We start from the raw sequence: 20,544 nt of genomic DNA on the forward strand, positions 1-20,544 counted from the left end.
TTTTTTTTTTTTGGTAAGTTCATGTTGATAGAAGTTTTCAATTTAAAATATCTCCTGTGAAGTGAACCTCTTATAATATAAAGTTATGTGATAAATATATATATATATAGAGTCAATGATTTATAATTAAAGAATTTCTGTGCGGAAGTTCAGGCGTCAAGAAAAAAAAAAAGAGAAAGACTTGACTGAGCTGCTTGACAAAAATGCTGATTCTTCTTCAAAAGAGCAAAAGCATGGTTAAATTAACAAAGGTGATGTTGATTTTGGCTTTTATTGCTAGACGTTATTGTAAAGCCTTGCTATTAACAACCTAAATATCAGCAAGAGGCTCAATTGTTAAATAAATCACAAAGCATATTTCTGTATCCAATTATTGTTAAACAAAGTGTTATGCACAAATGATAAACAACAGATTGTATACTTTGCTTCATGTTAGAATACATCACTTTGGTCATGTGTTCAAAGATATTCTTGCTGTAAACGAGTAAGATGCAAGTTTGGGAACCCCTTACTCTTACAAAGAGCGATTATGCTATACTCTTTTTAGTCATTTATGGTGTGTTCTTGGTAATGAAGCATACATACAACAATAATGATGTTGATTGTAAAACCGCCATTGTTTTTATCAAATGTTGCTTGCTTATACTTGACACTATAGCCATTTTTTTTTAAAAAAATGCATAATAAATCTTTTTATATTAAAACTTAATGTACGTCACGCATGCAATTACCATTTGATGCTAATAGCTCATGCAATGTAATGTGTTATCCTAACATATACACAAGTGAACTGATTCAATCACTAAAGTAGATATACCAAAATACGATCATAGAGTGTAAAGAACTGTTTAATTCATAGGTTATACTTTATTCAGAAATTACTCGCACACTGATAAGAAAAAAAAAAAAGATAATAAAAGAGAGCCCACAAGAAGCAAAAGAATGAGATATAAAAACAAATGACTAGTAAATCTGTTATTAAATTGACATGAAATACTTGCATTATAAAGAAGAGAATTTAAAAGAGAAAAAGAGAAGCAAGGAAAGTGAGTAAACTAGCAAAAGAAATCGCTAATACCTTACCCGAAGTGCACCATAGTTTAGGCTGGCGATAACCAGCTCGGACAAGCAAAGAAAAGAAAGAAAGTGAGAACTAGCAAGAGGCAAGAGAGGAGCAAGAAAGAGAAGAGCCAAAGGAGCGGAAAGGGTTGAAGGAGTGTGTGGGACCAAATTTTGGTAAGAACCAAACTATTCCCAGTCAACACCGGGTTAGTTTCGATGGGCAATCTATAATACTACATATTAGTTTCTTACAAGAGTAAAGAATATAATATACTTTAGGGCTAGCTGGGGAATAACTGGTCTTACTTTTTGGTCCAAAGAAAAGAAAAAGAAATCAAGATCAGATTATGTATATGAAATCTCTAACAGCTTTTTCAGTTACATGTTATTCATGAGTGTTGACCACATTTATCTTCTGTTCTCTCAAAAAGACAGGATTCATTGCTTTTTTAATAATAAAGGATTGATAACCAACTAAAGTGTAATTGTTATTGAACTTGTAATGTGCACATAATTTCTGAAAATGCCTATTACAAACGAACGTTCATAATGGCCTTTCATTTTCTTTAATAAAATATTTATTTAATCGTATTACAAACGAATGGTCAATATGGGTAACAGCAAGAACAAAAGCGGAGACAAAAAGAAAACTACGGGTAAATACGGGTAAATACGTTGTATTGTCTATAGGTAAAAATAAATAGTCTATGGTGTACACATGAGAATGCTTGTAAATAAATAAGAAATGCAATCTAGAGTTTAGCTACATTCAGCTTTTGTTGTTTTCTATCCATAAAAATGTTATGCCAACTCTTGAACTGCTCGAGCACAACGAAGGTTATGATCGTCTGAGGGCCTAAACGGATGAATGCTGGTGTCCAACCTTTAAAGAATGAACTGATGCCTTCTGCTTTAAACATTTGCTTCATGATCGCAGTAGATGTCATTCTATGATCACTTGTGCTGGCTGACATGATACGTGTTTTTATGACATCAACAGGAGAGCATACGGTGGTAGCCACAAGACCCTTATTTTTATGATTAGTCCCGTTTAACCTCTCTTTTTTTTTATAAATATATACTTACGGCAAGGACACTTGATGAAAAATGAAGGGTGAGACCATCTTGCATTGGTGTGTGGTTCAAGAGGAGGTATTTAAACATGTCATAAGAAACACATTGTGAAGAGGTCATCAAGATAGCTCTGTTGATATTGGGACCAAGGCCACGGAAAAGGGCAGAGAAACCTTCTTCTCTCGATATACGGATGATTCCATCAATAGCATGCTTATAGTTGCGACGTTGATGAGGTGGTAACTGACCATCATTTTGCATTCGAACATTGATCACATCACCAGGATTTCCACATGCTCCACCCAAAGCACCAGCAATACTTGAACAAACAAGCAATTCGCCCAAATTGGCCTCTATACAGGTTATGAGTCTTATTGAATCATAATCTATCTCAGATCTTTTTTTTTTAAACTTACTCTTATTTTTAGAGACAAGATCTTTTAATTTTTCATAAACACCGAAACGAACCGTTGAATAAGTGGCTTGTCGAAGAATAGAAGCAGAAAGGCCAGCATAGAGTTTAATGAAACCTTCGTTTTGAGCAATTTTGACCATAGTCGAAAACATGCCTAGTTTTGCACTTCCTTTTGTATTTTGAAGCCGAACTTTGGTTAAATCGAAAGGGTGAACGACAATGGCAGCAACACAAGAGGCTGCACCACCAAAGTAGAATGGGTGAGATCTCTTTACTGTTGCCATTTCTTAATACAAAAAAGAAAGAAGGGAAAAAGAAGGAATAAAAAATTTTAAAATGGAGAATTTATATAAAGAGTTTAATTTATGGAAATGTATTAACCCGAGTTCCGTGTAGTCCCTATAGAAGCCCATCTTGTATATAATATCATCATTGGTCAAGTCACGTATGATTGACACTTGTATCATAGGATATAAGCCAATGAGGTAATGACATACCTCCCTAAAATCCGTTTTAATTTCTCTCTTTCTCAGAGTCAATAAAGTAAACAAAGAGAGAGATTTGAGCAAAAGGAGAGGGGAGTTGATCAAGAATTACTACATATTATATATTCTCTCTTTTACATAGAGTCATAATCATCTAAGCAACTAGTTTATGTGACATCTTTATAATATAGAACTATTATTGTTATTATTATAATAGCATATATAAATGATTATATATTTATTAATCAATATAGACCCAAGAGTACATTTATGTTCTTAAACACTGACCAATTGTTTTACCAGAAACAATAAAAGGAAGAAAAGGGTTTGAGAAAGGTACAGTCACTGATAATATTAAATCTCAGACCATCGCAACCAATACCGATAATAATTTTCCTTGCCTTACGAGACTTTTTAGAAACACTATAAAGAAAAAAAAATTTTATAGAAAAAGGGGGCGTGCGTCTTTTTTTGCTTTATTTATTCCGAAGTGAAAGATGGCTCAAAGAGATGTCTTTCAAAATTTTATGGCTTCGTCTGCTTATAACAATAATTCAAGTCAACCACAGCAGCAACAGCCACAAAATCTAATGTATAACCCAAACTTTGTTGCAATGGACCCAACTTATTTTTATCAACAACAACTCCAACAGCAACAAGCTATGACTAATAATCCATTGCAACAGCAACCAATACAACAGCCAATTCAACAACAGCAACAACAGCAACAACAGTTGAATTATCTAAGAGCCAATTTCCCTCAGCAGATGGCGTTTGCACCCATGGGATATAATAACTATCCTCAACAAGCAAGGTCTCCGCTGGCACAACAAAAGCAACAACAAGCTCCACAACAACCACAACAGCAAACATCTCCAATGATAATGAACGGCTTATTAGCCAACTCCAATCCTTCAATCATGTACCAACAGCCCGTGTTGAACCAAATGCAAATGAGACCAAACACACAACAGTACATGGGTACTTTTCCACAACAACAAGCTTATATGCAACAGCAAGCTGCTTTTCCACAGCAGCAACTCTCACCTCAAGCCATGCAAGCTTATCAACAGCAAATTCAGCGTCAGCAACAGTATCAAAGACAGCGATATCTGCTGCAACAACAGCAACAACAACAATATCAACAGCATCAGAATTACCTTCATCAGCAACGATCTTTTACAGAAGTGAATGTAAAACCTAAACGTCCCACTAGGAATGCAACAAAGAAAAAACGATTTTATGAAGAATCTTCGGAGGAAGAAGAAGAAGAGGAATTTGTAAGCAAAAAAAAAACATTATTTCGTTATATTATAATACTCAGTCTATTGTTATTAGGATATTACCTCTGACGAAGAAGATGCTGCTGTTGAAAGTGATTATAGCGAGCAAGGTCAGGGCAGAAAGAGTCAATCAGCTAGTGCATCTGTTGACCCTGAAGAGCCTATAACGATCCCGCTAGGTTCGAAGGCATTTGAAAAAATATTGGATTATAGAAGAAATGAAATGACTGGTCAAGAAGAATTGCTCATTAAATACAAGAATACCAGTTTTCTTCATGTCGAATGGGTTCCTCTTGAGAATATCGAAAATGAGCATTTAGGAAAACACCGCGTTAAGAAATTCTTGCAAAAATATCACGATGATGGTAACAGAGGCGAAGATTTTCAAGAGCATCTCAAGGTATTTAAACCCTTTATTGATTCGTGCTGAATTAACCTTTTCTTTTAGATCGATCGTGTTGTTGATGACGGAGAACTAGAAGATCCCGAAACAGGCGATAGTAAAATATATTACCTCGTCAAATGGAGCGGCTTATTCTATGATCAAGCTACATGGGAAACAGAAGATGATGTTCGTAGAGTAGATAGTGCCAAGCTTGATGACTTTTTATCAAGAAAGCAAATTCCTCCTCATAAGCTCGCACCAACACCACAACGTCCCGATGTCACTCGATTCATCCAATACGATTCTTCACCTATTTACAGATACAACAACACATTGCGTCCATATCAGTTAGAAGGTCTCAATTGGCTTAGATACTGTTACTATACGTTTAGATCTTGTATTTTAGCAGATGAAATGGGTCTCGGCAAAACCGTACAATCTGTTGCTCTCTTGAACGATATCTATCATCACGTAGGCATTCGTGGACCCTTCTTGATTATCGCTCCTTTATCTACAATCCCTCATTGGGTAAGAGCATTTAACGCTTGGACAGACTTGAACGTGGTTGATTTCCGTGGAAGCAATTTCGCTCGTAACTTGATCATCGAGACCGAATTCTATTACCAAGACGCAGAGGCCAACAATATCCCAGGAAAATACAAGTTTGATGTTCTTATTACGACATATGAAATGGCTTCTGCCAGTGCCATGACCTTGAAGGATATTCCTTGGCGATGTGGTGTGTTTGATGAAGCACATCGCTTGAAAAACAAAAATTCAAAGGTGCTCGAAGTTCTACGTACATTCTACATTGATCACAAGCTTTTGTTGACCGGTACACCATTACAGAACAACCTGGGTGAACTATACAGCTTGCTTCACTTTATGGCACCTCATATCTATGACGATGAAAAGTATTTCTTTAGTGAATATGGCAATTTGAACTCTGCTCATCAAGTTGAAAAGCTTCAAGCGTTGCTAAAGCCCATCATGTTGCGTCGTTTCAAGGAAGATGTTGAAAAGACTATTCCTGTTAAAGAAGAAACTGTCATTGAAGTTGAATTGACTAATCCTCAAAAGAAGTGGTACCGTGCCATCTTGGAAAAGAACTTTAGTTTCTTGAAAAGAGGAACCAAGAGTAAGTAAACAGCTTTCTTTTTTATTTTTGCAATTGCTAAACAAGTTATGAATAGATAACAAGGATATGCCTCATCTTCGCAATATCATGATGCAGCTTCGTAAATGTTGTATTCACCCTTATTTATTGGAGGGTGCTGAAGAAGTGATTACTTCTGAATGCAATGCAAAGGGCCAACAAGAACAATTCAACTGTTTGGTCCAGTCCTCTGGTAAACTTGTCTTGATCGACAAGCTCTTGAGAAAGTTGATTCTCGGAAACCATAAAGTATTGATCTTTTCTCAGTTCACAAGCTGCTTAGACATCTTGGCAGATTACCTTCGTGGACGTAATTACGCCTATGAACGAATTGATGGCAGTATTCCTGGTGATCAGCGACAGGCAGCCATTGATCGTTTCTCAACTCTTCCGATTGAAGAATCGTTTGTTTTCTTGCTCTGCACAAGAGCCGGTGGTGTTGGTATTAACTTGACAGTAAGTTTCCTCTTTAACATTTAAAAAACAAGGCTGATCAATATAACATAGGCTGCAGATACTTGTATCATCTTTGATAGTGACTGGAATCCTCAAAACGATTTACAGGCTCAAGCTAGATGTCATCGTATTGGTCAAACCAAGCCTGTTCAAATTTACCGTTTGATCTGTGCCAACACTTATGAAAAAGACATGTTTGATCGTGCTGGCATGAAGCTTGGTCTTGACAAGGCCGTCATGGGCACGCACGACGATGGTAATGCCAATAAGAATGCTGAACTGAACCGTCAAGAAATCGAAGATCTTTTGAAGAAGGGTGCCTATGGTGCAATGTTGAACGACGAAGAAAGCGCCAAGTTTTGTGAAGAAGATATTGATCAAATTTTAGAGAGACGTACCAAGATCATTCGTCACGAAGGTAACGAGAAGGGCTCCGTGTTCTCCAAGGCTACCTTTTCTGCTGCTGATGGCGATAACCTGGGTGTCGACCTTGACGATCCCGATTTCTGGGAAAAGTGGGCTGCCAAGGCGCAGATTGATACATCCGATAAGCCTGACGAAAATGCATTGATCATCAAGCAGCCTAGACGAAGACGTCAAGTCCAACGATTTGGTTCACGACCTGCAGATGGATCCTACTCGGATGAAAACGACTCTGATGCTGCTTATGAGGACGAATCTGACTCAAGACCCTCTCGTCGTGGTCGTGGTGAACAACCTCGTCACTGGTCGCTTTCGGAAAAGACAAAGTATGAAAGAAAATTGATGATCTACGGTTACGGAAGCTGGGACTTGATGGTTACCCACTTCCCTCGTCGATCCGAGAAGGATCTTAAGGCGGTCACACGTGCTCTCATGCGTAAGGCCTTACCTGCCATTGGCAAGAGTACAGAAGAAGACCGCAAGTTGGTTGAAGATATCGAGGAAATCTTAGTCAAGGATTCACGTGAGGAAGCACGGAAGCATGACACCATTCCTTACGTAGGTGCAACCAAGAAACAGATTGCGGAGTACAGATCTTTCTTGTCTCCCCCAGAGTACGCTGATCATATTGAACGCAAAGGTAACTACCACAACAACAACAATGTGTGTGTAACAAAGTGTCTGACCTTTTTTTTTTGACAGGTCGTAACTTCTTGCTCCGTATTCAAATGCTTCACATCATTCGTGATAAAATTGTACCCAATGATTGGCAGGAAGCAAAGAAACTGGAGATTCCTCGTGTTACTGGTTCGCCACCTGCTCCATGGTGGAAGGCTGATGAAGACCGTGATTTGCTGCTGGGTATCTTGAAACATGGCTATCAACAGTACTTGGCTATTCGAAATGATCCAGAGTTTTGCTTTTATGGTAAAAAGTATGATGACAGTCAGACCGATGTTGCGGATGATGATGAGCCCAAGAATGAAGATAGTTTGCTAGAGACTGAAGAAAAGAAGCCTATTACATATGCTCCAAAGGACGAAGACAGCGAGTATGAAGAAAAGAACGAAGAAGAAGAAGCAGTTGCCGAGGAAGAAGAGGCTGGTAGCGATAAGAACAAAGTGTACGTCTGGCCATCCAAAGCTGATATTGGCATGCGTCTTCGTCGTATTATTGCTGCTTTCTTGAGAGAGCGTGCAAGTAATACGCGTAGACGAAGACCTAGAGGTGACGGTGAGAAACGCCAACGACAAAAGCCTGCACAACAAAGACAACGTGGTACAGGCGCAGGTCGTCGAGCAACAAAGAAGCGTAAGGTTGAGGAAGGTGAGGCTGATGAAACAATAACTGAGCAGAGCACAGAGGCTTCTGCAGAACAAAGTGTTGAACCAGTGCCTCAACAGGAGAATCTAGTGGAGCAAAGTTGGAGTGGTCCTGTGGAAAGCAAGCAAGAGCCAATAGAACAAGACTCAAAAGAATCACTATCTCAGCATAGCAGTGCGCCATCGTTATCGAATATAATGCAACCACAGAATACTCCAGTACAAATGACAGAGCGGGCCCCTGAACAGGCTCTCGAAAACAAGGACCAAATTATTCGCTTTGACCTCGTAGACCCACCTACCCCACTAGCTCAAGTCAATAATAACAATTTGAAAGATCAATCAGCCGAGGATACTCCTGTGATCGACGCTGCCAAGCAGGATAACGCATAACTCATAGTGATATTTTTCAACCATATTCCACCTTCTCCCCTCTCCCCCTTTTTTTTCCTTTTTTTAAATAACACAATTATCTGAAGCTGTATCTTTTTCGCTTATAAGCAAAAGACGCAGAGAATGTATACAGAAGAAAAAAATGTTTATTATTAAATACATACATACGCATATAAAGTTAGAGTTTAATTCATTAGGCTTAATATTGGTTGTTTGATAGTGGGTTGGGCAAATACCTGTGCTTGGTTCAAAGGAGACAGAGAGTAAGAGTGGTTACTTTATTTATTTATAGTAGAGCTACTTTGCCTAATCTCAATGATCGAAGTGCCCTCCTCAGCCTGCAGTTGTCTCTGTAATAAATCTTGCGCATTTTTTTCGTTTCTTTGCGCTAAATCGGAAGTGGACATCACTTCGCGGAATTTATCGGCAATCAACATCGCGTCTGGTCTACTCAGCACAGCCTTCTTTTCCATCCTTTTTTTCCACCACCAAACAGCAATGCCCATTGCTAAGGCAACTAAAACACAGGAGACTACAATCAGTGCCACTATCCATGGTTCTAGTGGTTTATAGTTAATGGTAACTGGCTGTGGAGCCGATTCTAGGTTCAAATCATAAATACATCAGTAACATATATGCTCATGTAACTTACGAACGACTTTAAATTCAACAAAGGCTTGATCTACACTAATATGTGTTGGGTCGATAGAGGAGTCGTGATCGAGTAAGAAGGCAAAGAATGCCCAAGTTTTATTAGTAGAGCCAGAAGGTAATGAGCTTGGGAACCAGTTATCTGTAACACGTACAGCTAAATTCGGCTGGGTCAGGTTGAACCACGATTTGATCGTCCTTTTGACATTTGGTGTTGTGTCAAATGTTAGCAAATGCAAATCAAAGGAAGTGATATTCTATATAGTGTAAGTACGCACATTATCAATCCTAATCCATACCAAAAAAACAGATACATACATACATTTTTTATAAAGAAAATATTGCTTTTTATAATATAAACAAGTTAGCGTTATTACATGTAGATGAATGAGGGTCATTTACTTTTCGTTTCGAGAGAATGTGTAGTTGTTATAATGATACCATATCTCGTCCCAGGTTGGTGAGCATAATGGTAATCTCGGATCACATACTAAAGTTCTTTATAAGTGAATTATATACACAAAAATATATATATAAAAATTACCGTTGATACAATTAGACAAGCTGATTAGAATAAGTAATAAAGATATTAAGTAGAGCATATTTTTATAAAATAAATACAAGAAAAAAAGGAAAAAAGAACAGTAGGCAGGATTAATACCATTTTTTTTTGGTGTTGCTGCGTTTGATCGCCCTGAAGCCCTTGACTAACCGCCCACTTGCAGGAAGTTCTCGTATGCAAACTCCGGCAACTCCTACTTTTTGTTCAAGCAGTCATTTTGTATAAAAGCCCCCTTTTCCTCCCTATTAGACACAAGAGACAAAAAAAAAATTAGGTGACATGTAAGGTTAGAGAAACTGGGCAAACCATTTCAGGGGGTGAATTTCCGACTAAAGGGATTCGTTGTATTATAATTCATAAAGATAGGGCGTATTGTGGATCACTCATGGATCCAGTTATATGGAGATGTTGGTGCATTTCAAAATAAGTTCAGGGCTGGCGGATTGACATTAGCGTTACCCAAGACACAAAAAGAAAACATTCAAGCCACGCTTTAATTCATGCAAAATACATTTAACATTTACTTCTTATAAAAAGCACTTCATCTGCAAACTAGTGCTTTTTATATTCTTAACTTTTGTATACTGCTCCCAGCAAAAAGACCACAGCCTTTCTTAGTAGAAAATGTGTGTAATGTACGTATCAAGATGCTTTACACAGCATACGGAGCTTTATTTTGACACAGCTTTGACAGAACGCGAGTAGGTAGGCATCGACTACTCGGAGTTTGGATAAGAAAGAAGACACAAAAGATGATAACTAGGAGATAAACTTACACCTCGTATGGCCATAAATAATATTCTAAGACGTTTAAAGCTAAAAAAAAAGACATAGTGAAGCTTATTGTTCAAATACGTTTTGAACTTTATTTCGTTCAAAAAGAAAAGGAGCATCTGAATTTAAATAAAAACGTCTGAAATTCAAGTGTATTTTACCCTTTTTAGTTTCTTGCTTCTATCCCAGTTAAATGGCCTCTGCATTCGGTTTTATAAACAAAAGCAATAAACAACAAGTAAAGAGAAAAGACTTGTTCAGCTCGGAAGTTGTCGAACCGGTACCCGAATCCTCGAATTTCTCAAGTTTTGTTAACCAGGCACCTCATGCATCATTCTCCTTTGGACAGAATGCTCAACTAGAACACTCAACATTTGAAAATGCTCAGTCAAATAGACTTTTATTTGGGCAAAATGTCCCGTCAAGAAGACTTTCATTCGGACAGAATGCTTCTTCAGGAAAGTCATTTTTTACACAGAATGTCCCGTCAAAGAGACATAATTTTAGGCAGAGCATTCAACCAGAGGAGATTGTATTTGAGCATTTTGGAGGACCCTCTTTTCAGGATTGTATGCATATTCACTAAGCGCAACACAGTAGTTTGTTTCCGTTTTCTAACTCTGATTTTTTATATTGATGTATTGCTGAACCTAATTTAGTCAAGCCCCGTGCTTTAGCTACTGCAAGCAAAGACACTATCAGTAACAACAAGAGAATTTCAAAAACTATCTATTTTTTCTAAATAGCTCTTTTAGACACGACTGAAAACTCTACAAGACAGAAAAAGTATCGCTGGGAAACGTTTCAAGAAAAGAAAAAGTTTAAAAGAACGCATCTTCAAGGCTTGTATTCAAAACAACAACAGATACATGAGCAGGTTCAAAAGATAAAGCAAAAGTTAGACCACACGCTACAGCTAAAGCAAGATGCTATAGAGAAAGAGCAGTTCTTGTCTGTTAGAGACTTTCAAAAGCAGGCAGAGCAGTATAAGAAACAATTGGATACCTTGACCAATACAAACTTGCATGACATACAGTCTCAAATACGCTCAGCTTGGAAGGAAATGGCCGAAATATTGGCCGAAGAACCTGAAAAATCAAATGATATGGTGAACATCCTTGAAGAGGAGAAAAAGAAAAGGCAGCAGATGTTTGATCAATATACAAAGAAAATGGATCAACAGGATGCTCAGCTTTTGGAAGGTATTAAAGAGAAAAGGCAAGACATCGAATCTCAAAAGAGGTAGCTACATTGAAGGAAGCAAAAAAAAAAAGTCTAAATATGTCCATAGTGAAATTGCCTTGGATCTTGAACTTTGGGACAGAAGTGATGTAGAACTACAGGAGCGAATGTATGAAACAGTTTTGGAAGAAACAGAGAAAAAGAATGAACTGGCAAAAATGACAGACCAAATTCAGGTAAAAAGAAAGAAATAGCTTGTTTATTATTTACTCAAGCTTGCTTTCTTTTTAGGATGAAATCAATGAGCTCCTGGAAAAAGTAAAAGCATTGGAGCAAGAGAAAAAGAAATACAAAGATACTATAGCAAAGTTAGATGAAGCAATGGAGATGAAATTAAAACCAGTGAAAAAGGAGCGACGTGAACATGAACAGGAGCTAGAGTTAATAAAAAAGAGGCAAAAGGAGCTGAATGAAAAGAGTGTAGGTCCATGATTACAATTCGGGTTTGTAGTATTCATATGGGTTCTAGGCTCAATTAGATAAGGAGGATGCAAAGATAAATATAGAAATAGAACGTCACTCCCAGGAAAAGTCCAAGGGTTTAAAGGAGCTTGAAGAGTTGGAAAGAAGTATAGCGTTTGTAGCGAGCAGACAGCTAAATGGCAAGCAAGAGGCAGAGGAGCTGTTAAATATACTACAGTCATCCATCGAGACACGGGATCAAGCTATAGATAATGAAAGAGCAAGATTAAGACAGTAAGTTAAGAAAAGCTTCACTACAATTATAAGGAAGATATCTGGATATATGAATACGGTGTATACATATGATTTCTTTATATGGGCAAAAGTTATTTAACACCATCATCATATATTCTCCCTTCTTTTTGCTATACCTCAATGCTTTCTTGATCGTAGTGAATCAAGCTATAGCGTTACCCCTGTAAGCTGACCTTTTTGCTTAGGGCAAAGGAAAATTTACTCGCAAACACAAAGATTATCAATGAATTACAATCAACCGAGTATGTGCAAGAGCAACAGCAACTGCAGCTGGATTACAACATATCCAAGCTCACTGCTTGGTTGAACAATCTCAACATTCAAAAGCGTCTGGCCATTGAGGCGGACCAATATGAAAAGGCTGCAGAGATTTGTGATCAGATAAAAGCAGTAGATGAACAGCTGAAAAAGACAAATAAAGAAAGAGAACAAAAGGATAAAGATGAATTAAATGCACGCTTGCAAGAAAAGAAGAAAGAATTGAGTCAGCAAAAGAAAGAGTATGAGCGTTTAGAATGTGAAATAGGTAAAAGGAGAATATACGTTGTGATATTTGGAGTTACTTATGTTGAGTAGATAATAACATACTATCCATTCTATGTAACTCTCAAAGGGAACTAGAGGCTATTTTGAAAAGGTAAGCTCCCCTTGTTTTATTATTTATAAAGTACTAACAAACAATCAAACTATAGATTAGAGAACAAGTATAGTAATGATCAGAATGCAATCTTGATAATCAAGGAGTTACTCGAAAATGAGTTGACATCACTTCGGTCACAAACAAATATGACAGAAGAAAATAACTTATTGACATTTTAAAATGGTACTACAGATGATATTGGCTTACGATTTTTATTCAGTAAATAAAAAAGGAGGACCTTCTTTCCCAGCATAAAACACAAGCCCTTAATAGTTGCATGATTGTAACATGTACGCTATAGCATCTAGAATGTCTTGATTGTAAGCTGTCAAATCCACAGCTGGATCTTTCATCTTTTCAGCAAGCCAGCGGTTCTATACAAAGAGAGTTGTTAGATACAATGGGTGTTTCTCTGAAAGACATTCATACCAATTCATTTCTAAAAAACTTTAAAATAACCGCTGTTCTTGCAAAACAATCGAATGAGAGCCAATTGTCAAGAGTGATCTTTCTTTGCTTATGCTAAATAAATAAAAAAAAAATATGTTAAATAAGATCAATCTTTGGGCTAAAGTGAAGCTTGCCTGAATTTTGATTTCTCTTGTTAATAAAACAAGAGCAACGGGATCAACTGATGTAGCATCTCGAATGACTGCTATATTCCTTTGATATTCCTTATTACCCATAATAAGGGTATTGTAAGCCAAAATTTCAGAATGTACCTCTCTTTCACGGAGGAAGAGCATGGATGAGGGGTGTAGCTTGACCTCCATCATACGATTGGCCATGATGCCAGACTCACGAACATATTCTGCAATTTTAGGATAAAGACCAGCCGTTAGAGCAGCATTGACGACAGGAAGAGTGTGGCTATACTTGTTATAGGCCGAAGGAACATCACACAGATGAATAGATCGCTTGATATCATATCTATTAATAGATATGTCCAGTTTACTCGTCTTTACAAAACCGATGTTGATCAGTAATGCTAAAAACTGTCGTTTCATTTCTTCAATCATCTCTAGATTCTGTTGACTCAAGAAATTCTCTTTACAGAATTCATGCATATGACGGAGCCAACCTGGTTTTCCTCTCACTTGCATCAAATAATCACGCCAAACTTTATATGCTTGATACATTGTCAAGAAGTCAGATTTTCCTATTTATCTATTAATAGATATGCTCATAAAACTTCGTCACTATACATACCAACTTCGAACCTTGACCTTGCAATATCAGCTTCACGCTCTTTTCCAAATGGTCGAGCGAAGGGGCTTTTATAACTTAGCATGGCAGCAATCGTAAGTATAGGATCCAAACAGCGGAAAATGGCCCCAAAAAGGATCATCTTTCCAATATGTATATCCACAGGCAAGTTGACCAAGTGCGAGCCAAGTGGAGTTAATCTTTCATCTTCTTCTGTCGTTAAAGCTTGTGCCTAAACAAAAGAGTTAATTTATGTAATATATATTTTCATTGTATATTTTTACCTCTTTTAGGCTTGAAATGGCATTGTCTATCATTTGGCTCGAAGGCTTATCTAAAGCAGTACTAAGAACAGAGCGAATGGATCCAAGATTATACACTTTAATGCGTAAGCATAGCTCTTCAAGTGGTAATCTAAGGATTTCAGGTGTTTCAAAATCAGGCATCTGCTTTAAGTTAGTTCACATACCAAAAAGGCAATGTATAAACTTACCTCTTCAAAACGCTGCTTGGTAAACATATGGAAGCAGATACCTTCTTGCACTCTACCAGCACGACCACGTCTTTGTCGTATATTGGCTTTGGCGACATATTTTTGAAGCAGTCTGGTTACTCTTCTTTTATCGTCATAGCTGAAAAACGTAACGTTTAGTATTTATGTTGTTCTTATTGGTAAATTGTGTACCTAACAACTCTGGCCATACCAGAATCTATAACAACAGTTACATCACTAATTGTCACACCAGTTTCTGCAATGTTGGTGGAAAGTACAATCTTTCTGATGCCCTTTGGTGGCACATCAAACGCTTTCTCTTGATGTTCTGATGATAATGTCGAGTGAAGAGGGATTAAAAGAAACTTTTCAGGGTCGCTCAGGATATGATGGCTGGATATCAGGTCATATAGTGCTCGGATCTCGTTTATGCCAGGTAAGAAGATGAGTATTGCACCCGAAGAAGGAATGCATGTGCCTTCCTTTTGTGTGTTGTCTTTTCCAGTTTCTTTAGGCTTGCTTATACAAATGTATTCTAATAGCTCGAGTATGAGATCATAATTGATCTTATTATCATCCATTCTTTTAATCATCTTTCGTGTTTGTTTGCTATACTCATCTTGTTCTGCATTGATATCGTCAACCTCCTCTTGAATATTTAATTTTGTCTCAGAGTCATACGCTTCTTCCTCATCCGTATCACCTTCAAACATATCATAATAAATACGTTTTTTGGAACCGTTTCTTCCAGAGACATTAATGCTGCCATGCTCTGTTTTTATACCTTGTCAGCCTATCGTTGCCTTTACTTTTACTGATAGTTTTTACCTGCTCTAGTTCTTGTTTTTCTTAAAGCAAACGGAGAATCTTCTTCCAATACATAGCCTATTTCCATAAAAATCATTAATCAGCCTATTATGCATCATTATAATTCACCAAACCTGTAGCTTGCACGACATCTTCAAGGAACTGTACTTGCACAGGGTAAGTTCTTCCTGGTACAGTAATGACAGGACAATTATAGAAATATTCTGAGAAGCGTTTAGACTCCACTGTGGCACTCATCAATATTACTCTATGCTTGGAGTAAGTATGTTTGTTACAATAAGACTACTACTATTACTTGAGATCATGACGTAAATTGATAAGTTTTTTCAGCATGACTAGTAGGAAATCACTATCAATTGTACGTTCGTGTACTTCGTCCACTATCACATGAGATACGCCATCCAAGTACAGGTCGTTTTGCAACCGCTGCAATAGGATACCCTAGAATGTATTTAAATACTAAAGCTATGGTTTATTCAATCGTATTTACCGTTGTGCAGTATAACAACACGTTCTCTTCTGACACTCTGTTTTCAAGTCTGATTTGATAACCAACCATGGCGTTTTTAGATCCAGTGGTGTTTGGTGCATCACCCATCTCCATGGATACTCTGTTTGCAATTGACATTGCAGAGATACGACGTGGCTATTTTTCTGTTTTAATTCAAGTAACAATACACTGCACGTCTCCCATATACCTGTGTACAAATGACCAACCCGCTCTCTGAAGATCCTAATAGCAGATCTTCAGCTAGGAACTGCGGTACTTGCGTGCTTTTACCACTGTGTAGAGTCGTGTTAGTTATATATCATCTCACTTATACTTTCTTACCATCCAGTTTCTCCAGAAATAATCAACACTTGATTCTTTTTCACCAACTCGAGTATTTCTTCTCTATACGCAGCAACTGGTAGGTCGTTTCTTTTTCCCTATAGAAAGAGCTTAAGTCGTTGTTTGTGTCAACTCAGATAATATACCTTCATATCTATGTACTGTTTGGTTTCAATGCGATTTTTAAAACTCTCTTTAGCTTGTTTGAACTTGGACTTTAGTTTGGAGCTTTGTTTGGCTGTTACGTTCGATTCTTTTTTAGGCTTGGGCTCAGGACTCAACCGGTCGTCAGCGGACTAGGATACAGGTTAAAATCAAGGCACATTACATAATAAGTCAGACTTACAATATCGTCATGATTTAACTTGATAAAAGAATTGTTTACAAGGTCGGTTATAAATGTAAACCTTTGCTTATCCATTTTAATCCTTGGCCCTTCCTCTTTCAGTTGCTAAGTTTGTTAAAGCATTAGGCAGTAGTTCATATTTTACCAATCATGCTTACCTTTTCATTTAGCCATCCTAGCCACAGGTCTTTATAGACTGTAGGAATAGCCTTGTAAATTGAAGTATTTGGATCTAGGCTGAATAGAGTATATGCCTATTCATGAAATTTTTTCAATAAGAGAATTAAACGTATTCATGCATAATTTATCTACCGCTATGAGATTCTCTGCGTTCTTTCGACTATTGGTCGCCAGACCTTCTGGCAACTCAAAGCATAAGGGCTCATTTGGATGTTTATCTTGAGCTATCTTTAGCGCTGAACGCCATGTATTAAAGCCATGCTCTGTTGTCTTGTATGTTTGTTTTCCCAGACTGTTCCTTTTGCAATAATCTGCCAGAACATCTTTAGGATACTGTCCTTTCCACGATTGAGGCACAGATAATTCGATAATCGTCCAACTAGTTGCAGCGTTGAGCTGATTTGCGTCCTCAGTGCCATAAGTTGGTTCCTCTTCTTCTCCCATTAATCCGCCAAACAGATCACCTTCATCATCTTCCACATCATCATTCAGTACATCACAGCTATCCTTTGGTTTTTCTTGCTCACTTTCTTTTCTTGCTTTGATCTCTTCCTCTTGTATTTTTCTCTTTTCTTCAGCTGCTAGCTCGAGCTTTTTTAAATATAGCTCGTTTGCTTTTCTTTGGTCAAATTCCCAATCGATTTCAAGACTGCTCAGATTATCTTTTATATGTTTAACTTCTTTCATGACTGCATTTACATCAACGTTTTTCTCTATACTTGTATCGTCCTTTTGCTTCTTTTTATTCTTCTTTTTCGATGGCAAAAGGCTTTCTAGCTCTTGTAAGCGAATCTTCATCATTGCGTGTTTCTCATTGGCATTTTGCTCTTGTTCATACTGCAGTTGTCAAAAAGACAATAAGCTTCGTTGTCCAATGTATTGATTTACCATACCATATATTCATTAGCAGCCTGTAAGATACGTGATTTAATTTCATCAAGTTTATCTTGCTCTTTTTCATGCTTCTTTACAACCAAGTCAACTTCCTGTTCTATTTGATCTTGGCCTGACTCATGATTACTTGTTTTCTCTTTACTCGTATTGTGAATCAAAGTAACTGGTGAATCCCCTTCTAATTACGACTATATGAGTAATAATATATAATAAATAATATTTTTTTGTTACCTTCTTCATTATAGTATTTATCAAAGAATCCAACAGGCATTCTTTCGTAAGGAGTATTGATACACAGCTAAAAACTTGTGATTAATGGTAAATCACAATAGATAGATGTATTCCCGTAAGCTACCCAATCAAGATGATCATCAATTGATGTAGACAAGGTTGATTTAAAAGAATCGTATATGTCAATATCACTAAACCCGAGCTTAACTAAAGCTCTATACAGTATATCCAAATGTCCAATCAATTTTTCCTTTGCTTGTTCCGATTTAAGTTGGACAGGACAAGGTTCTAAGCAAAAATATAAAGTATGCTTAGCTTCTTTTGATACTTTCTCATTATTCTGCATACCAAAAAGGTCTCCCTCCTTCTGCTTAATAATTGATACGAGCTCCTTTTCCAAGTTTGAACCAAGTCGGAATGATCTAATCTTACGAGAACTCGATTGTATATCTTCTTTCTGCATCTTGTCCAATATTGAATCAGCTTTAAGTTCATGCAAAGTACGGTACTTTTCAACAAGTTGCAAGATTTTGTCTTCATGATCTACTTGACAGGTCTCCAAACTTTTGTTACTGCTTGGTTCTTTTGGCTTCTCTGTTGGTTCTTCAATTTCGATCGGTACTTCAGCTTTTTTTGAAGGAGCTGATACTGTTGCAAAACCGCGATTATTGCCAGCTTGCTTGGACTTTTTTTTCGCCATTGTGCTTTAACTGGACAACAAAAGAAAAAGTAGATCTACCAAGCTAAGACGCGCTTTAAAGTAATTTTAAAGTCCGATATAAGCGCAATACATTCTCTCCGTTGAACTATGGGCATCATTCAATCAAAAGAGCCAAATTTAGGTGCACAAAGAAATCCATCAGAAGGTTAGCAATACGGACACTTTTTCTAGGCACTACCTGTGATATCAATTTACAGCCTCACATTACCAAAATCACTATCTAACCTACGTTTGTCCAGTGGGATGTTGTTAAAATACAGCAATAACAATTTATCCCTTTCTTCTTGAAAAGATAATCCACATTCTACATCAAATAAGATGGAAATATATCTGTTTCTGAATAAGTTTAACGTGGAACTACACATTGAAAGAGTTTACTGATGGTATCACAAGTAGTGCCTTTAGTATTAACCTTTTTGTGGATTTCCTCGTGCGCATAGTGTGCATCTATCCGCTCAGGTTGAAATAAGCATGAACCCTAACACGACCAAGTCTTAACCCACCAATTATAGCGATTAGTTTATCTCCCTCTACCTACCCCCATTAGATTGTATGCTCTCCCCCTCCACCACCAGTATCTTCCCATCCCATCACATTGTACACCCCACTTTGTTGAGCTTGCCCGAGCAATCTCAGTATAAATAGCACTACGTGCCCACTTCGGTTTAATAAAAGATTGTTTAACGGCTATATCACCATCAGATGCGCAAGCATTAGTCACAGAGACCTATACAGCGCGGGACTATGAGACTGCTGTTTTATCAGCTTTAGATGCATTAACGCAATCAAAAGAGGATCAAAAGAAAAGCCTTTTAATAGCAGAGTTATGAGATCTTCAACCCAGAGCATACTTTGATCATGAAGGAAAAGAGCACAGTCTCTTGGTGGTCCCGAAAAGAATAAGCAATTTATTATTAACTCAAGAAAAAGAACAAGGCTCATCATTTGTCCCTATCATGCCAAAAAAAGAAGAAGCTATTTTGGTGAGAAGGTCAAAAGCACTTCATCATCTTCCATACGGAATATTATCTTATGTAGTCCGTATAAAAACGCTGTTGAAAGATGATTATATTGAGCTAAGTCATCAACATTCACTTTGGCTGAACAGTAGTTGAGCTAGAAATCCTATGGCAGCACATATTATTGCAAAATACTTGAAGAAATGACTTTTTGTGGAGAATGATAAAGCACTGGTTGTACTTTGTGACGAAATATATGCTAGGCTTCCTTCACTTAATCCATATTACGTAAAAACGTCTACTATGAAAGGCAATTTTCCTAAATGTTCTCTCTCTCATATTGACACGATGTACCCTAATGTGAAACTGTCCTTGATGAGTGATGATAGAAGTAAGAAGCTTGTTCTGGGCACTAAGACAATGGATGTCCTGATTAAGCCGTCCATACGTATAGATCATAATGAAAAGTCAGTCATTGGGCCATCAAGTTCAAATGGATTCTTGCCAAGTAGAGAAACGCGATTATTCATCGAAAGGACCAAAATTAACTCTCGCCAAGTTTTATTTTATCCCTTTGATGAATTTGCTCAACCACATCAGCTTAGATCCAAGTTTGATAAGCTGTCTACGTATCTTTGTTACAGATTTTCGTCAAAATATACCAATGGTTGATGTACTAGGCCCTTGATAGCTTGGGCATTAGCGGACCGCTCCAGGAGATACTAATAACTCTACTATCAAAGATGCTTAGAACGTAAATTTGCCATCTATTTGAGAGGTCAATGCAAACCTGATGGAATAATAAGACAAATTC

The 20,544-nt window shown here is 37.3% G+C and overlaps 6 protein-coding genes across 6 annotated transcripts; 2 read left to right on the forward strand and 4 right to left on the reverse strand.

The window, feature by feature from the left end:
- Positions 1 to 1,568: 1,568 nt before the first annotated feature.
- RHIMIDRAFT_274481 (mitochondrial carrier) lies at positions 1,569 to 2,908 on the reverse strand. Its single transcript, XM_023612463.1, has 3 exons — positions 2,553 to 2,908; positions 2,149 to 2,489; positions 1,569 to 2,090 (listed from the first exon to the last, which is right to left on the reverse strand). Exons 1-3 carry the CDS (start codon positions 2,833 to 2,835, stop codon positions 1,815 to 1,817), a joined length of 900 nt encoding a protein of 299 aa, XP_023461180.1. The 5' UTR covers positions 2,836 to 2,908; the 3' UTR covers positions 1,569 to 1,814.
- Positions 2,909 to 3,292: 384 nt separating this feature from the next.
- RHIMIDRAFT_295860 (uncharacterized protein) lies at positions 3,293 to 8,454 on the forward strand (the record flags this gene model as incomplete). The annotated part of the gene is made up of 7 exons (XM_023614220.1): positions 3,293 to 3,372; positions 3,455 to 4,316; positions 4,375 to 4,719; positions 4,768 to 5,842; positions 5,898 to 6,316; positions 6,368 to 7,379; positions 7,442 to 8,454. The coding sequence occupies exons 2-7, from the start codon at positions 3,534 to 3,536 to the stop codon at positions 8,452 to 8,454; spliced, it is 4,647 nt and encodes a 1,548-aa protein (XP_023461181.1). The 5' UTR covers positions 3,293 to 3,372; positions 3,455 to 3,533.
- Positions 8,455 to 8,644: 190 nt separating this feature from the next.
- Positions 8,645 to 9,683, reverse strand: RHIMIDRAFT_98261 (uncharacterized protein). The gene is made up of 5 exons (XM_023615959.1): positions 9,650 to 9,683; positions 9,508 to 9,595; positions 9,424 to 9,449; positions 9,107 to 9,362; positions 8,645 to 9,055 (listed from the first exon to the last, which is right to left on the reverse strand). Exons 3-5 carry the CDS (start codon positions 9,427 to 9,429, stop codon positions 8,733 to 8,735), a joined length of 585 nt encoding a protein of 194 aa, XP_023461182.1. The 5' UTR covers positions 9,430 to 9,449; positions 9,508 to 9,595; positions 9,650 to 9,683; the 3' UTR covers positions 8,645 to 8,732.
- Positions 9,684 to 12,993: 3,310 nt separating this feature from the next.
- RHIMIDRAFT_98335 (HA2-domain-containing protein) lies at positions 12,994 to 14,904 on the reverse strand. Its single transcript, XM_023615961.1, has 6 exons — positions 14,740 to 14,904; positions 14,531 to 14,692; positions 14,250 to 14,478; positions 13,625 to 14,199; positions 13,470 to 13,562; positions 12,994 to 13,414 (listed from the first exon to the last, which is right to left on the reverse strand). The coding sequence occupies exons 1-6, from the start codon at positions 14,764 to 14,766 to the stop codon at positions 13,307 to 13,309; spliced, it is 1,194 nt and encodes a 397-aa protein (XP_023461183.1). The 5' UTR covers positions 14,767 to 14,904; the 3' UTR covers positions 12,994 to 13,306.
- A 1,532-nt stretch (positions 14,905 to 16,436) lies between these two features.
- RHIMIDRAFT_98319 (uncharacterized protein) lies at positions 16,437 to 18,170 on the reverse strand. The gene is made up of 5 exons (XM_023615960.1): positions 18,051 to 18,170; positions 17,058 to 17,997; positions 16,904 to 16,999; positions 16,546 to 16,850; positions 16,437 to 16,497 (listed from the first exon to the last, which is right to left on the reverse strand). The coding sequence occupies exons 2-4, from the start codon at positions 17,724 to 17,726 to the stop codon at positions 16,677 to 16,679; spliced, it is 939 nt and encodes a 312-aa protein (XP_023461184.1). The 5' UTR covers positions 17,727 to 17,997; positions 18,051 to 18,170; the 3' UTR covers positions 16,437 to 16,497; positions 16,546 to 16,676.
- Positions 18,171 to 20,078: 1,908 nt separating this feature from the next.
- RHIMIDRAFT_242584 (uncharacterized protein) lies at positions 20,079 to 20,402 on the forward strand (the record flags this gene model as incomplete). The annotated part of the gene is made up of 1 exon (XM_023609812.1): positions 20,079 to 20,402. One exon carries the CDS (start codon positions 20,079 to 20,081, stop codon positions 20,400 to 20,402), a length of 324 nt encoding a protein of 107 aa, XP_023461185.1.
- Between the last annotated feature and the right edge of the window lie 142 nt (positions 20,403 to 20,544).

This window comes from Rhizopus microsporus (genome assembly GCF_002708625.1).
Source record: "Rhizopus microsporus ATCC 52813 unplaced genomic scaffold scaffold_34, whole genome shotgun sequence".
In the NCBI taxonomy this organism is placed as follows: domain Eukaryota; kingdom Fungi; phylum Mucoromycota; class Mucoromycetes; order Mucorales; family Rhizopodaceae; genus Rhizopus; species Rhizopus microsporus.

Excerpts from the sequence above, each read along its gene's own strand:
- RHIMIDRAFT_274481 (XM_023612463.1), bottom strand. The coding sequence starts at position 2,835 with ATGGCAACAGTAAAGAGATCTCACCCATTCTACTTTGGTGGTGCAGCC. Across the intron at positions 2,490-2,552 it reads TCTTGTCTCTAAAAATAAGA|AGGCCAATTTGGGCGAATTG; the intron begins GTAAGTTTAAAA and ends TAACCTGTATAG. Across the intron at positions 2,091-2,148 it reads TTTCATCAAGTGTCCTTGCC|GGTCTTGTGGCTACCACCGT; the intron begins GTAAGTATATAT and ends CATAAAAATAAG.
- RHIMIDRAFT_98261 (XM_023615959.1), bottom strand. Across the intron at positions 9,056-9,106 it reads TGTTGAATTTAAAGTCGTTC|AATCGGCTCCACAGCCAGTT; the intron begins GTAAGTTACATG and ends ATTTGAACCTAG.
- RHIMIDRAFT_98335 (XM_023615961.1), bottom strand. The coding sequence starts at position 14,766 with ATGTTTACCAAGCAGCGTTTTGAAGAG. Across the intron at positions 14,479-14,530 it reads CCATTTCAAGCCTAAAAGAG|GCACAAGCTTTAACGACAGA; the intron begins GTAAAAATATAC and ends TCTTTTGTTTAG. Across the intron at positions 13,563-13,624 it reads CAAGAGAAATCAAAATTCAG|CATAAGCAAAGAAAGATCAC; the intron begins GCAAGCTTCACT and ends TTATTTATTTAG.
- RHIMIDRAFT_98319 (XM_023615960.1), bottom strand. The coding sequence starts at position 17,726 with ATGATGAAGATTCGCTTACAAGAGCTAGAAAGCCTTTTGCCATCGAAA. Across the intron at positions 17,000-17,057 it reads ACGCAGAGAATCTCATAGCG|GCATATACTCTATTCAGCCT; the intron begins GTAGATAAATTA and ends TTTCATGAATAG. Across the intron at positions 16,851-16,903 it reads TAGGATGGCTAAATGAAAAG|CAACTGAAAGAGGAAGGGCC; the intron begins GTAAGCATGATT and ends TAACAAACTTAG.